This window comes from Malus sylvestris, chromosome 6 (genome assembly GCF_916048215.2).
Source record: "Malus sylvestris chromosome 6, drMalSylv7.2, whole genome shotgun sequence".
Classification (NCBI taxonomy): Eukaryota; Viridiplantae; Streptophyta; class Magnoliopsida; order Rosales; family Rosaceae; genus Malus; species Malus sylvestris.
The window spans coordinates 21,096,473-21,110,545 of record NC_062265.1 but is presented as its reverse complement, the minus strand read 5'-3'; the positions used below and the strand labels follow the sequence as shown (position 1 = coordinate 21,110,545).

Below are 14,073 nucleotides of genomic sequence, written 5' to 3'. Positions count from 1 at the left end.
CATCACCCTTAATCTATGAAGATTGATTATAATTAATGATCAACAGTTTAATTTTTTTTTATCAACCATGCATAATCTGTTTTGGCCATCAAGAAGTATATATTTTGGAAATTCACACCTGGTATGTGACAATATTGATACTACAACCTGGTATGTGTTGAGATAAAATTTCACACCGGCGTGTAGTATATAAGATTTTGAGTCTTTCCGCTTATTACCAATTAGTTTTTGGTTTGATGCTCGATCTAATTCATGTGATCATCCATCAATATATAGTTCTCTAAATAGTTAACGTAACCGATGGTCAAGCAAAATTGATGCAATGCCAAAGAAAATTTCTTGTGTAAACCCCTAAAGTCAAAAAAATTACCTATGGAAGAGTCCTAATCAAGGAGTTGTTGTAGGTATATCAACTAGATGTGTCAAACATGTTAATTGATTAATCATGTACGCATAGACGTTATTCATACACTATCTATATGTGATCTTAATTTGTTCATTTCTTGTAATTAAAGCAAAAAATTAAACAAGTCAATAGCAAATTAATACAGAGTATTGTATTGGATCACTGTGTATTTTATTGTCGGATGATCTTAAATCATATAGCAACAAACTAGCTATAGATGTCCTTTTCAATGTCCAATGATTATTTTGGAAGCCATGAGGAACTAAACTAACCCAGAGTACAATTTGATTTAAATAACTCATGAGTTACGTGATGCCACCGTCACCCAATGTATCTTACGTACCAAAATAATGGTACAACAAACATGTTGATCGAGATGACGTCATTCATCTTGAACACTTTGGTTAAAATGTCTTTAGAATAAATCCTTATTGAAAATAAGTATTTTTGAAACCAAAAAATATTTTCCTTAAAGCACTTTTAAACGACCCTTAAATGAAGAAAATATAATTAATCTCTAAGCAAGCATTAAGGAATAGGGAAATCAGAGTTCACTATAGTCTCGTTTTCATGAGGTCTCCGTTGTCCCCCAACTAAACCAGAGAATAGCTGATAATTCGTAGCATTTTACGTTAAAGTACAACTTGGCAATGATTATCTGTACTCTTTTGTTATAACCTTTTTATTACGGGGATTCGAACTCCAACACATAGATTAGTCCCATTACATTCTTATTGTTAATTAATTTCTTTTAAGAAAAAACAGTCACAATAAATAACTTCAATGACATAATATGAATATCCAACTCAAAATCAATTATTATATATATTAAAACGGTGATATAATATGAATATGAATATCCAACTAAGAATCAATTAGTATATATATGAAAACGGTGACATAATATGAATATCCAATTCAATATCAATTAGTATATATATGGAAAGGCTCAATATGATACTCTCAAATTCCCATTTACGTGCATGATCAGTCTACAAATTTTTTGATCAGAGCTGACAACAAAACTAAGGCCCAAAATAATAATTCTCACACAAAAAGTTAAGGATTCTTTTGTCCAGTAGAAAAATTTACCAGAAAAACATTTTGAGTCATTTGAGAGATATCAAGTCAAACAATTTTAATTTCAGTCGATATTATGTGTAACAGTTTCACATTTTTTTAAGAATGGTAAAATTTTGCCTCTTTAAAAGTAAATTAACTATACTCCTTAGATTTTTTAAATCATGTAAAACAAACATAGATAATCTAAATAGATTGATTTATTTAAACACACAAAATTGAAATTTTTATTCACAACACACCAGGTTAAATTCATGACATGCTTTTGGCTTAACTATTTTAAGATGACTACCCCTCATACATTTTTTTCTTTCTATTTTTTGTTCCAATTCCTTCATGGCAAGGGCTAACGCCTCAGACAGACAATTCATATTAGAAGAGGCACATAGTACACAAATGTTAGCCTAAACACGTGAAAAGGATTTACAGTAATGTTATGTACGATGAGCTAAGCGGTTCTTATGAATAGTACATTGCAGGGTATTGAAAAATTGTATTGCCAATTTACCATCGTGTTACAACACAATCTGAAAACCTGTGTTACAAGTACTGCAAAGATATACTATTCATTTTTTTGTTTTTGTCTTACAATCTATTCATAAAGTATTATGGAAATATACTTAAAACCTAAGTAATATGTATTACAGTTTTCTTTGCCGAAGTATTATAAGTTAGGCGTATATTATTGAGCAACTACTATCAAATTGCTAGTAAAGGTTGATTCATTTATTTAAAAAAAGTTTAATCTGGGAATTAATAATTATTAATTTATTTTATGATTCAAGTTAGTTTTTTCAATGTGTGGAGCTCAAAATAATCAATAGACTGGTTTGCAAAACATGATACAGCTGCATGCATTTTCTGTTTTGTGTGAGAGAGATATTTAGGGGTGTAGCATATTAAGATTATTTATACCGATTTTTGTTAAGTTTTTAAAGTGATAGACTTTCACGGGTTTAGTAGACTTTTTTACTGACTATATGTTATAAACTCTATAAATTTCACAGACTTTTAGTCATATATTTGTGTGGTAAAGAAAGAAGAGTAATATGATCCATAAAATATGGTTTAAATTGATGGTTTCCCTAGCATTACCCTTGTTGAAATGGTAATCATTATCATGAAAAAGTGGTCTTATGAGGTGGTGATTGCAACGATGGTGGTGGAAGTGTCATGTGGTGATTATTGGCAAGATGGTGGTAGTAACGTTGGTGTCTTTCGTGATTATGGTGGCAGGGTGGTGTTGAGGTGATGGAGAAGTAGCGATGGGGGTGGTGGTGACGGGGTGGTGATGATGGTGGTTGAGGTGGCAATCATGGTGGTGGTCATAGTAGGAGCGACGATGATGCTCATGTAATAACGATGGTGGCGGCGATGGTGACAATAAGGTTCTAAAAGGCACTACTTAGGCGCCAGGTAGGAGTCGAGAGCACCTACTCGTGTAGGCGGGGCCTAGGTGGTTTTTTAGTATATTTACCAATGTTCTAAAAAACGGCCTAGGCGGTGGTGAGCCGAGGTGTTTTCTTGCAAATCAATTGGAAAAATCTTGGGTGCCTCAAAAGAAGGCGAAGTTTTGTCTAGGGTTTTGACCCATGGGATGCTTTCGGCGAGTTTTTGTCTTCCTCTTCCAAATCTGAGATTTGCGGTGGGGAAGGGTCTTGCTAGTGCTGGCGATGTCATTAAAAGCGGAGGATCGATGGATGAACGAGATCTGCAAGGAGACATGGAGGAGCTAGGTGTCAATCTAGGATCCAAACTCAAGTTAACTGAGAAAGAAAGGAAAGTTATTGTTATAGGGAGGAAGGAAGTCGAGGAGGCCCTGATTGGGTTTCACTTCTATGATGTCGTGGAGGTGCTCACAAAGAAGGAGGTGCACAGGGATGTCTTCATCGACAGATTTACATCTCTGTGGAGAGGGAAGAACGGGGTTTCGATTAGAGACCTGAGGGGACGGCGTTTCCTTGCTCGATTTGTGTCTGAACAGGACCTAATCCATGTGATTGAGGTAGACCAGCCGTTGACCTTCAAGGACGATTTGGTTATGGTGGCGGACCGAACACACGTAGACAAGAACATATAGGCTTCACTGACCCATGGAGTTTTCTGGATGCAATTGCACAACATCCCTCATCTGAGCATGATCGGGGCTGTTGCTCTCGCTATAGGTGGGCTGGTGGGCACGGTGCTGAAGGTGGATAGGAGTGTGAGTAAGGAATGCATTAGGAGATTTCTGAGAGTCAAGGTTCGATTCAATGTCAAGGAACAACTTATGCGAAGGACATATATGCTGTTTCCAGATGAAGGGAAAGTTTGGGTGGAATTCAAGTATGAGTGTCTCCCAAATTATTGCCTCATATGTGGATTACTGGGGCACCCAACTAGAATATGCAAAGAGAGAGTGGATGGTTCGAATATGGAAGCAGAAGGTGAGCCACTAGGAGATGACATTTACGCGTTCCGAAACCTTGAGGCCACGTCTGACCTGAGAGGCTACCCGCTGCATTCGGGGATCCGAAAGGGCGTTTTCAAGAGAAATCAGAGGTGGCAGAGGCTCCAGAAGGCAACAACAAAGTGGAGGAACAATTAGTACCAAAACGGGAAGCGGGGGGATGATTTCCAGCACAAGTGGGAATCGGGGGAGTGTCCGCCACACGAAACTCTCTAATGAAGACGGCGGTAACGGTACCGTGGAGAGGGAGAATTACGAAAAGGGAGAAACTTTCGACACTGCTAGCTCGCCCCTAAAAAGGAGCCTAAATTTTGGAACTGCTGACTACGATTAGTCGTTGGCGGAAAGGGTAAGGGCTAGAAAAGAAAAAGAGAAAGAAGAGAGGGAGGCAAGGGAGAAAGCTTTTGATGCCAGCCTGATCGGGCCAGGGGGCACAATGGCGGAGGGGGTAGAAAATGTTACTCTAATAAATTTAGATGAGGGAGATGAGGGCTCTAAGGACGGGGTGAGTGTGGCGAGGGAGGACAAAATAGTGAAGGAACAAGGAGATTTGATTGATTTGAATGTTATGCCTAAGGAGAATGCCCCACTAGGCAACTGTGAGAGTGAATGCGGGGAATTGGCAAGGCAGACGTTAGGAATGCAGGGAATCACTTTCGAGAGGCAGGGGATGAGCTCGGAGATAAGCAATGTAACCAAGAATCTGATCCTTTCAACTTGGGACAAATTATTGAGGCTATCTCGAGGAAGAGAAAAGCCAAGAAGAGGGGATTGGCGGAAGTGGAGGAGTGAGCGGCCGGAATGCTGGCTATAAACATGAGAGTGAGACAGCGAGATACAAAGGTCATAAGTGAGGTGGAGGAGACCAGCCTTGAGGGGTCTCCCAATACCCCATGAAGCTCATCGTATGGAACTGTCAGGGTATTGGGGGTGACCTGATAGTTGACAACCTGTTGGAGCAAAATAGGCTTCACACCCCTGACATAGTGATTCTGCTTGAAACAAAGAACAAAAGCAGTCGCTATGGTTATCTTACGAAGAAACTCGGGATGGAATTTATGCACACTGTGGAACCAAAAGGTATTGGTGGTGGTTTGTGCTTATTTTGGAGAGATGCCTCACAGATTCTCTTGGTGAAACATTCTGACTTCATGATTGAAGTCAAAGTTTGGGACGAGGAAAAAATGTGTCATTGGCGGCTTTTTGGAATCTATGCTAGTACTGATGAGAAAATGAGGAGAGACCAATGGAGGGCACTTGGTAATCGTATAGTGAAGGAAAGTGATATCTGTCTCCTAATAGGGGATTTCAATGATATTTTGTGTCATGGTGAAAAATAAGGTGGCAAACTCAAATCGGTGACTAGCATGCGGGACTTTAGGGAATTTGTTGCTAATAATGAGCTTGTGGATCTAGGCTATGAAGGGTATCCTTTTACTTGGCACAACAAGAGGGACTCTTTACCCATACAACAGAGACTCGACCGGGGTCTTGCAAGCACGGGGTGGTTTAACCTTTACCCAGATATGAAAATCATACATGTTGTATTAGAAGGCTCTGACCATTCCTTGTTGCTCCTTACCACAAAGAAATCCGAGGAGTGGAGAGGAAATAGGTTTATGTATGATGCAAGATGGAGTAATCAGAAAGAGTGCAGGAACATCGTCACAAAAGACTGGGGATGGGAAGGTCGGGGATCTCACGCATTTCGATTCTACGAGAAGCTGAAACTTGTCAGAATGAGTCTTAAAGGGTGGTATCGAAAGAAAGGTAGAAATTCCAAAAAAAACTATTGATAAGCTGAAAGGGGAATTAAGGAAGGCCTATCAGTCAAATAATTTTGCCTCGGCGGAGGTCCATCAAAAGGAAGAAGAACTAAAGGAGGCCAATAGGAAGGAAGATGAGTACTGGTGTGTCAAGTCGAGGGTCCAGTGGCTGAATAATGGGGACAAGAATACAAAATACTTCCATGCTCAAACAACGAAGTGGAGAAGCTCAAACAAGATAAAAGGCTTGGAGGATGCGCAGGGCGTCTGGCACTCGGATCCTGTTGGAATTTCTACACTGGCGGTGAACTACTTTGCTGATATCTTTAAGTCCAGTAAACCGAGTCAGTTTGAGGAAATCACGGGGTGTGTGCAGGCAAAAATTTCGCATGAGGACAACCTAATGTTGATAGCACCAGTTTCTAATAGTGAAATTCAGGTGGCTGCCTTCCAAATCCCTCTCACGAGAGCTTCGGGGCCGGACGGCTTCTCCGGGAGTTTTTATCAGGACCACTGGGAGGTGGTGGGAAATGATGTGACTAAAACCATTAAAGCTTTCTGGCACTCTGGAAAATTGCTAAAAAAACTAAACCACACAAACTTGGTTCTCATACCAAAAGTCTCATGTCCCAAGAGTTTGTTGCAGTACCGGCCCATTGCCCTGTGTAATGTATGTTATAAGATCCTTGCTAAGGTAATCACTAATAGACTAAAAAAGGTGATTAGTGATAACCAGTCAGCATTCGTGGCGGGAAAACATATTCAAGACAACATTCTAGTGGTCCATAAAATTCTGCACTCCCTGATGCACCAGACTGGAGAGGATCAGAGTGGCATGGCTTTAAAGCTGGACATGGCTAAAGCCTACGATCGTGTTGAGTGAGAGTTCCTCTTAGTTATGATGGCAAAACTGGGGTTTGATCCTATGTTCTGCAAAAGGATAAAAGAGTGCGTTTCTACTGCCTCCTATAGTATCCTGGTGAACGGGGCTCCTACGGGTTATATCCTGCCGCAGAGAGGATTAAGGCAAGGTGACCCTCTGTCCCCTTTTTTATTTTTGCTGTGTACTGAAAGGTTCTCTGCCCTCATCAAGAATGGTATGGAAAATGGGTCCCTTCATGGGGTACGGGTGAATCCTAGGGGGACGCCGATATCACATCTATTTTTTGCTGACATCTATTTTTTGCTGACGACTCAGTGTTATTCTGTGAGATAACTGTCGAGGATGAGAAAGGTGTGCGGGAAATCCTGAACTCCTATGTTGCAGGTTCGGGGCAGGAGATAAATATGACTAAAAGCTCCATTTTCTATGGAACGAAGGTCAAGAAACGGGAAAAGAAATTAATTGAAAACACTTTGAACATTCAGAGTAGAATGGGGTTTGGGAAGTACCTGGGACTTCAAGCTGACTTTAGTCTTTCTAAAAAGGCTGTTTTTTAGGATGTCCGGGAGCTGATCGAGGTGAAAATGGTGGGATGGGCTGAGCAGTTTTTAAGCCAAGCTGGAAAGGAGGTTCTTATAAAAGCCGTTGTTATGGCTATGCCTAATCACGCAATGAGTTGCTTTAAGTTGCCAATCGATGTTTGCAAAGATATCGAAAAGGCAATTCGCAGCTACTGGTGGAGAGGGAGCATGAATCGCAAAGGGGTTCAGTGGGTTTCCTGGGATAGACTCCAAAAGGAAAAAGGTCGGGGGGGGGGGGGCTTGGGTTTCAAGGATATCCAATGCTTCAATTTGGCTTTCCTAGCTAAGATTGGGTGGCGTCTTATCCTAAACCCGGAATCCCTGTTTGCAAAGGTAATGAGGGAAAAATACTACCCTGGGAAAACCTTCAGGGAGGCGACTGGGGGAAAAAGGTCTTCTTGGGGATGGAAGGGTGTTTTCGATGCCCGTAAGGTGCTGGAAAAAGGTCTGCTATGACGGGTTGGGGATGGTGCAAGTATCAGCATCAGGAATGACCCGTGGTATCCTGTGCCCTCTACGTTCCAAGTTAGGCCCAATAAAAATCTGAACGCAACTTTGGTCTGTGATTTGATCGACCCGACCACTTGAACCTGGAAAATGGACATTATTGAGGATGGATTCACCCATGAGGAGACGGATGTTATTCTCAGTATTCCCATCAGTAGAACGGGATCCACCAACAGACTTAGGTGGTTTCACACTGCGTGTGGGACTTACTCGGTGAAACGGGATACGGGGTTGCTATGGAGCTCATGGAAAATGGTGCACTCGGTAAGAAAGGGCGGGGCTTGAATAGTGAGAAGACAAAACATAACCTTCTGTGGAAATCGATTTGGCGTCTGGATGTTCCTAGTAAGTTGAGATTTTTTATATGGAAATGTTGTAATCATGCCTTAGCGGTGAGAAGGAATCTCAAGCGATAGCATATGCGTGTTGACAACGTGTGTGGGGTGTGCGGGCAGTTTGATGAAACAGAGAATCACCTCTTCTTTCGTTGCGAGACCAGCCACAAATTCTGGTTCTGTTCGTCTCTTCAACTTAACTCCATCGAGTTAGAGGGCGTTGACTTCCTTCAAAGTTGGGCGAGTTTCTGCAACCGGGTTGACCAACTAGATAACAAGATGGAACTTTTTCAAGAATTTGTCTTTGGGCTTTGGCGACTATGGAAGAATAGAAACGATATAATTTTCAATCATAAAAACCATGAACCAGCTGAGATTCTGATGGACTGGAGAATGAGTCTAGCCGAGTATAGAAACGCTGCGGAAAAGAGAGAGCAGAGTATGAAACCAGTTCTGACCAAGGTGGCCCACGATGGTACTGGACAGAAACATTGGCATAAACCTGGATTTGGTACAATAAAAATCAACACGGATGCGGCCTGGAGCAAAGTGACGCAACGGGCTGGTCTGGGTTGGGTGGCTCGTGATTTTGCTGGTGTTCTCCAGGGTGTGGGGGGATCGGGATCCATGAGATTCCACTCCGCAGCTGCAGCAGAGGCAGCAGCAATCCGGGAGGCCCTCGAAGACTGTTTACTGAGGGGTTTTGGGAATGTAATTATAGAATCTGATGCTAAAACTATTGTTCAAATGATCAGAAATGAGCTAACCCAAGATTTCAGGCTTGAATGTCTACTTGGTGACATTGAGTTTCTTGCACGTAGGATGCAGGCTGTTGTTTTCGTCTTTGTGTCTAGAGAGAGTAACAAAGCTGCTCACTTGGTGGCCAAGTATGTTGGTGAGAAAGGAAGGGATTTCATGTGGGATTGTATTGGGCCTGAATTTTTGTTTAATACCTTGGCCCAGGATATTAACCTTCCTTTGAGAATATAATATACTCTATCTTTGACAAAAAAAAAAAAATTGGAAAAATCGAATGGGCTCTAGGCGGGCTTGGCAAGGCTAGGCGGTTTTTTTTTAATGAAATTAAAAAATAAAATAAAAAATCCTATCTATGTCTAAGTGGTTTAAAATTGTGAACTTGTTATACATGTGTCATCCTACAATACTCCTTGCTATGGTCATATGACATATATGCTTAATGTGTTTTTAAATTTTGGACTTGTTGGATACTCTTTTTGCATTTTATCATTTTTTTACCATCTTATCCTTGGATTTCATACAAGTATAATTTTTTTGTAAGGATCAATATGCACTTATTTACAAGATATACAAGAAATTTACCTAAATCCGCCTAGGTGCCCGCCTAGACCCCGCCTAGGCGCTAGGAAATAGCCAGCCGCCCGACTAGCGTCTAGTGTTTTTTAGAACCTTGATATTTACCCGAAGCAAACTTCTTACATTTGGGATCACATTTTGCCTTCACATGCAAAGAATGCTTTTCTTTTTTATTGTATGGGAACGGTATCGTAGTTTTTCGCTTTAATAGAATTTTATTTTTCGAGTAAAAACTTAGACTAATAATTTTATGTTATATTAGAGGGAATCAAATGATGAATATATAGGGACGGATCCATGGCACAACCTCTTCTACACAATTTTTTACACATGTTTTTGTGGGATCCATTTCGTAATGTATTTTAACAATCCAAACCGCCTATCTTTTATGTCTTCCCTCAATGATCATGTCTACCAAAAATCACCCAAATCTAAAATCATATGACCGTTGGTTAAGGATTTAGGGTTTCTTTGTAGAACTGTATTCATCTATTTTCTTCACTACAAATAAATATCTTAATGGTTTTCGATTTGCATAATTATTTGCAAAGATGATCTATGAATGATGTTCTAAAAGGCAGATAGTTCGGATCGTTAAAATGCATTACGAATTGGACCCCACAAAAACATGTGTCAAAATGTGTAAAAAAAAGTGGTGTCACAAATCCACCATATATATATATATCCTATTTATAATTCATTAACTTATAATTTTGCACTACTTCAACTAACCCATGGACTTTGAATTTCAATGAATGCTGATTCATGTGTTCCTATATGTAGTTTCAAAATTTCATGAATTATAATTTCCTAGGTTTTTTTTTTTTTTCTAAGAATCGCAATATACAAAACCATTATGTTGATATAGTTGTGAAAATGAAATAAAAAAGGATTTATAACAATTATTTTACAGGTTAGGAAAACACCAAATCCCTTGTCAGATAGCATGTAATATTTCTTTGATCAATAGGTTACATAAGCATATATCACACGTTACACCAGGGTGGCGCGTAATTTATTCATAAAATTACCCTTTTTGTCAAATTTTCAACACATAAATACATTCCTTCTTGAACAAAAAGTCAGACAAATACAGTGCCTTCTTTCTCCCAATCATTTCGGAGCATAAATCCTCACATGTAGGTTTTGTTGCTATACAGGACGTGGTACAAAGTGATTGGTTGACATGACCAATTGCTTGACAGTAGCAGAACAAGGAGCGAGGTGTGTGGAATCACCAGCACGACTTAGAGTACGTGAAGTTTGTTACACAATACACAAATATGTACGTAGAAAATAGTAACCAACAAAGGAATGTAATATAATTAATTAAGAGAGAGAAAGAGGTAGCTGATGGAATGTCATTGTAAATCTGCTACCCTTTATGGACCCCATCACGTCGGCTCATAACCTCATAGCCTCCTACTGTAATTGTATTACTTTTAAAGGGAGGTAGAGAGAGACCTTGCAAAACACCAATTTGGTGTTGGTGATCACTATCATCACTATATCGAGTTTCATCAGTTCTGATATTCAAACGTTATCAGAATTGAGCAGAGTTTGGAGGGTTTAAGTTAATTAAAAACAGATTAGGAATTACAAATTAAGAAGATCGATAATGGGACACCATTCTTGCTGCAACCAACAGAAGGTTAAGAGAGGGCTTTGGTCCCCTGAGGAAGATGAGAAACTGATCAGATACATCACAACTCATGGCTATGGCTGTTGGAGTGAAGTCCCAGAAAAAGCTGGTCATGGTCCTCTCTGTCTCTCTGTTTCTATCTCTCTATATATCTGTCTATCTCTTCCCTTCTGTGTGTTCTTACTATTAATTATATCGTAATTTAATTAAATTCCTGATGATAAAAGGGGCTTAATTGTTGTGTAATTTTCAGGGCTTCAAAGGTGTGGTAAGAGCTGCCGCTTGAGATGGATTAATTATTTAAGGCCTGACATTAGAAGAGGGAGATTTACTCCAGAAGAAGAGAAATTGATTATTAGCCTCCATGGGGTTGTAGGCAACAGGTTTAATTTAACAAGCTGTATTATTAGCTAATTAATTTCATTAATCTATTTATTTCCTAATATTTTGTGATTGTGCATGCATCAAATCCAAATTAACCACCCATTGATTGATATAGTCTTTCGGCCCTCCAAATTTAAAGCCATTGCCACGTTCGAAAATGCTCAATGGGTTTTGGGAAGCTTATATTTTTCTCTTACACAATGTGATGAAGTTAATTTCTACCCCTTTTTTTCTTGAAGAAGCGGCGCTTTTGAAAATTTAAATTCATTGCACCATTTTCAAATTATTTCAAGATTTTGGCGAGTCTGTTTTATCTTAGAACCTGTAAATTTGAAGCTGTTTTGTTGTGGTTGTACGTATGTAATTGGAAGAAGTGGTTTTGAAGTTTGAGTTCGTATGGTTTTAATTATATATAAAATCACGTACTGGTCACGTTTATTCTTTCCAATAATAATATAGACAAAAAAAAAAAAAACCCTCTTTCCAATAATATATAAATTAATTGGTTCCGGGCCTTTGAAAAGAAACTTAAGTGAAATGGACCTCTAACTGAATACAAACAAACTTTAAAAACAAGTTTTCGGAATCAAATATATGTGGGTGAGCTGCTGCGTCAGGTTTATGTTTTAAATTTACGTGTAGCTAGTCCAGAAGCTATCTTCATCACCTGTACTGTACAGTAAGAACCACATTCCACCTTATTTTTTTGCGAAAGACGTTAAGTAGTCAACTTCGGAAGTTGGCGTTGAACATCTCAGCTCATGAAATCAACGCAGATACACACAATCATATTGTTAATGTAAATTACAAATTAATTAATTGCTTATGGAAGTTAATTTATTTGCTCTTTATTATACTATACATGCATGACTATAACTGTAATTTACATATATGTAGATGGGCTCATATAGCAAGCCATCTGCCGGGAAGAACAGACAACGAGATTAAGAACTACTGGAATTCATGGATCAAAAAGAAGATACGAAAGCCTTCCACACCTTCAAGTGTTACCACAATAAGTCCACCACCTAGTGTTGATCATCAACATATAATTCCCCAACTGGGTAATTACAATAATCAACTAGATTTTGCACACCAAGATTTGAGTACGATCATAAAGCCTCAAGCTCAAGAAACCCTCTTTTCTTCAACATGCCCTATGTTCATGTTTGATACAAGTACTACTGCCAATATTGAAGCAGCTCCAGACAGTTACAATGCTCGTGGGGAGATTTTCCAAGACATGATTGTCGCGACTGGTTTGAACTCATCTGAGCCGTGGAATTTGAATCAGCATCAAGTCCAGGCTTTCCCACCTCCGGTGACAATGTCATTTAATACTACAAGTAGCAGTACTAATAATATTACCATGAATACAAACTATTTGCCACCGTTGATCGAGAACATGGACAACATGGTACCGAACGTTGATCATCACCACCATCACCATCATCATCAATCTTGTAACAATATTGATGAGGAGGGAAATCATGATCAGATAGCCTTGGAGTGCTTAATGCAAAGGCAGGAGTTGAATGAATGGGTTGTTACCCAACAACAATGTTCTAGCTTTCTATTTTGGGACAGTGTTGTTGATGATCAAGCGACAGTACTTGTTGGACAAGATCATGGTATTGCACATCCAACTTCATCAAACGCAGTACAACTCTCTTCTTTTCCTCCATCTCTATAAGATATTAATGGTGGTCTGAACAACGTACACTGCTGTCCCTCCTAACTTTACCATGCACCTGTGCACCTCTCTCTCTCTCTCTCTCTCTCTCTCTCTCTCTCTCTCTTTTCTGAAGTTCTTTTGAAAATGGTCCAGGCTTTTGAGTTCAGAGTTTGTTTTCTTTAATTTTGGGGTGAGATTGATCGATTGTGAAATTAAAGTGAGCTGTACAAAAGAAAATGCATGAATGTTTATTTAATTTGGATTTGGGAACAGAAGAGGAATGAATAATACATGCAACGCGACCTTTGATCATTTGTCTTGGTGTTGAACTATAAATAGTACGAAATGGTTTTTCCTTCCACATGCATGGCTTCTTAAATTCCAAGCTATGATACACTTGAACGATGAACAAAAATAACGATTTTGGTTGCATGGATCCTTAATGAGAAAAAGTTCACGAAAAGTGAAAACTAACAATATTATGAAAATAGAGTAAAGAGGAAAAACTAGCAATTAAATATCTTATATTATAGAGGAATTAGCTAATTTTCTTCCGAATATGTAAGTTATTATCAATTTCTCTCTCAAACTTTAATTTTAATCAATTAATTCCCTGAACTTGTATTATTAATCAAATCACCCCCTTGTAGTTAAATTTTTCAATTTTCCACCCACTATTCGGTCCATCTCAGTATTTATGAGGGCATAAAAGTCATTTTGCACCTCAACAACACCCAATCCCTGTTCATGAGCAGGAGCAAAAGGCAGAGTGCAATTTTCTTCTTCTTTCTTCCACCAGTTGGATCCTATAGTTTCTGTTTAAATTACCCATGGAGCATAATCGATCTGAACAATGCGATGGAAGTGAGAAAGCGGCGTCGTCTTCAGCTTCTTTTGTATCCAACACTCTGGTTCGTCGGCCTCGGTGTGCTTGGGTCTGTGGCACACCAATGCGGGCTCGCTGATTTTTGCTGTTTTGGATTGAAGGCAATCAAAAAGGGTGGTGACGATTAGCTACTGAGCGAGTCGT

At 39.3% G+C, this 14,073-nt stretch overlaps 2 protein-coding genes across 2 annotated transcripts; both read left to right on the top strand.

Annotated features, from left to right (window-relative positions):
- Nucleotides 1–7,762: 7,762 nt before the first annotated feature.
- On the top strand, nucleotides 7,763–8,997 carry LOC126625517 (uncharacterized). Its single transcript, XM_050294590.1, has 2 exons — nucleotides 7,763–7,936; nucleotides 8,128–8,997. The coding sequence occupies exons 1-2, from the start codon at nucleotides 7,763–7,765 to the stop codon at nucleotides 8,995–8,997; spliced, it is 1,044 nt and encodes a 347-aa protein (XP_050150547.1).
- A 1,802-nt stretch (nucleotides 8,998–10,799) lies between these two features.
- Nucleotides 10,800–13,355, top strand: LOC126627027 (myb-related protein 308-like). Its single transcript, XM_050296448.1, has 3 exons — nucleotides 10,800–11,093; nucleotides 11,238–11,367; nucleotides 12,266–13,355. The coding sequence occupies exons 1-3, from the start codon at nucleotides 10,961–10,963 to the stop codon at nucleotides 13,059–13,061; spliced, it is 1,059 nt and encodes a 352-aa protein (XP_050152405.1). The 5' UTR covers nucleotides 10,800–10,960; the 3' UTR covers nucleotides 13,062–13,355.
- The last annotated feature ends 718 nt before the right edge of the window (nucleotides 13,356–14,073 follow it).

Coding starts and splice junctions, on each gene's coding strand:
- LOC126625517 (XM_050294590.1), top strand. CDS start 7,763: ATGGACATTATTGAGGATGGATTCACCCATGAGGAGACGGATGTTATT. Junction 7,937..8,127: donor CATGGAAAATGGTGCACTCG/GTAAGAAAGGGC, acceptor GTGTGCGGGCAG/TTTGATGAAACAGAGAATCA.
- LOC126627027 (XM_050296448.1), top strand. CDS start 10,961: ATGGGACACCATTCTTGCTGCAACCAACAGAAGGTTAAGAGAGGGCTT. Junction 11,094..11,237: donor TGAAGTCCCAGAAAAAGCTG/GTCATGGTCCTC, acceptor TGTAATTTTCAG/GGCTTCAAAGGTGTGGTAAG. Junction 11,368..12,265: donor CATGGGGTTGTAGGCAACAG/GTTTAATTTAAC, acceptor ACATATATGTAG/ATGGGCTCATATAGCAAGCC.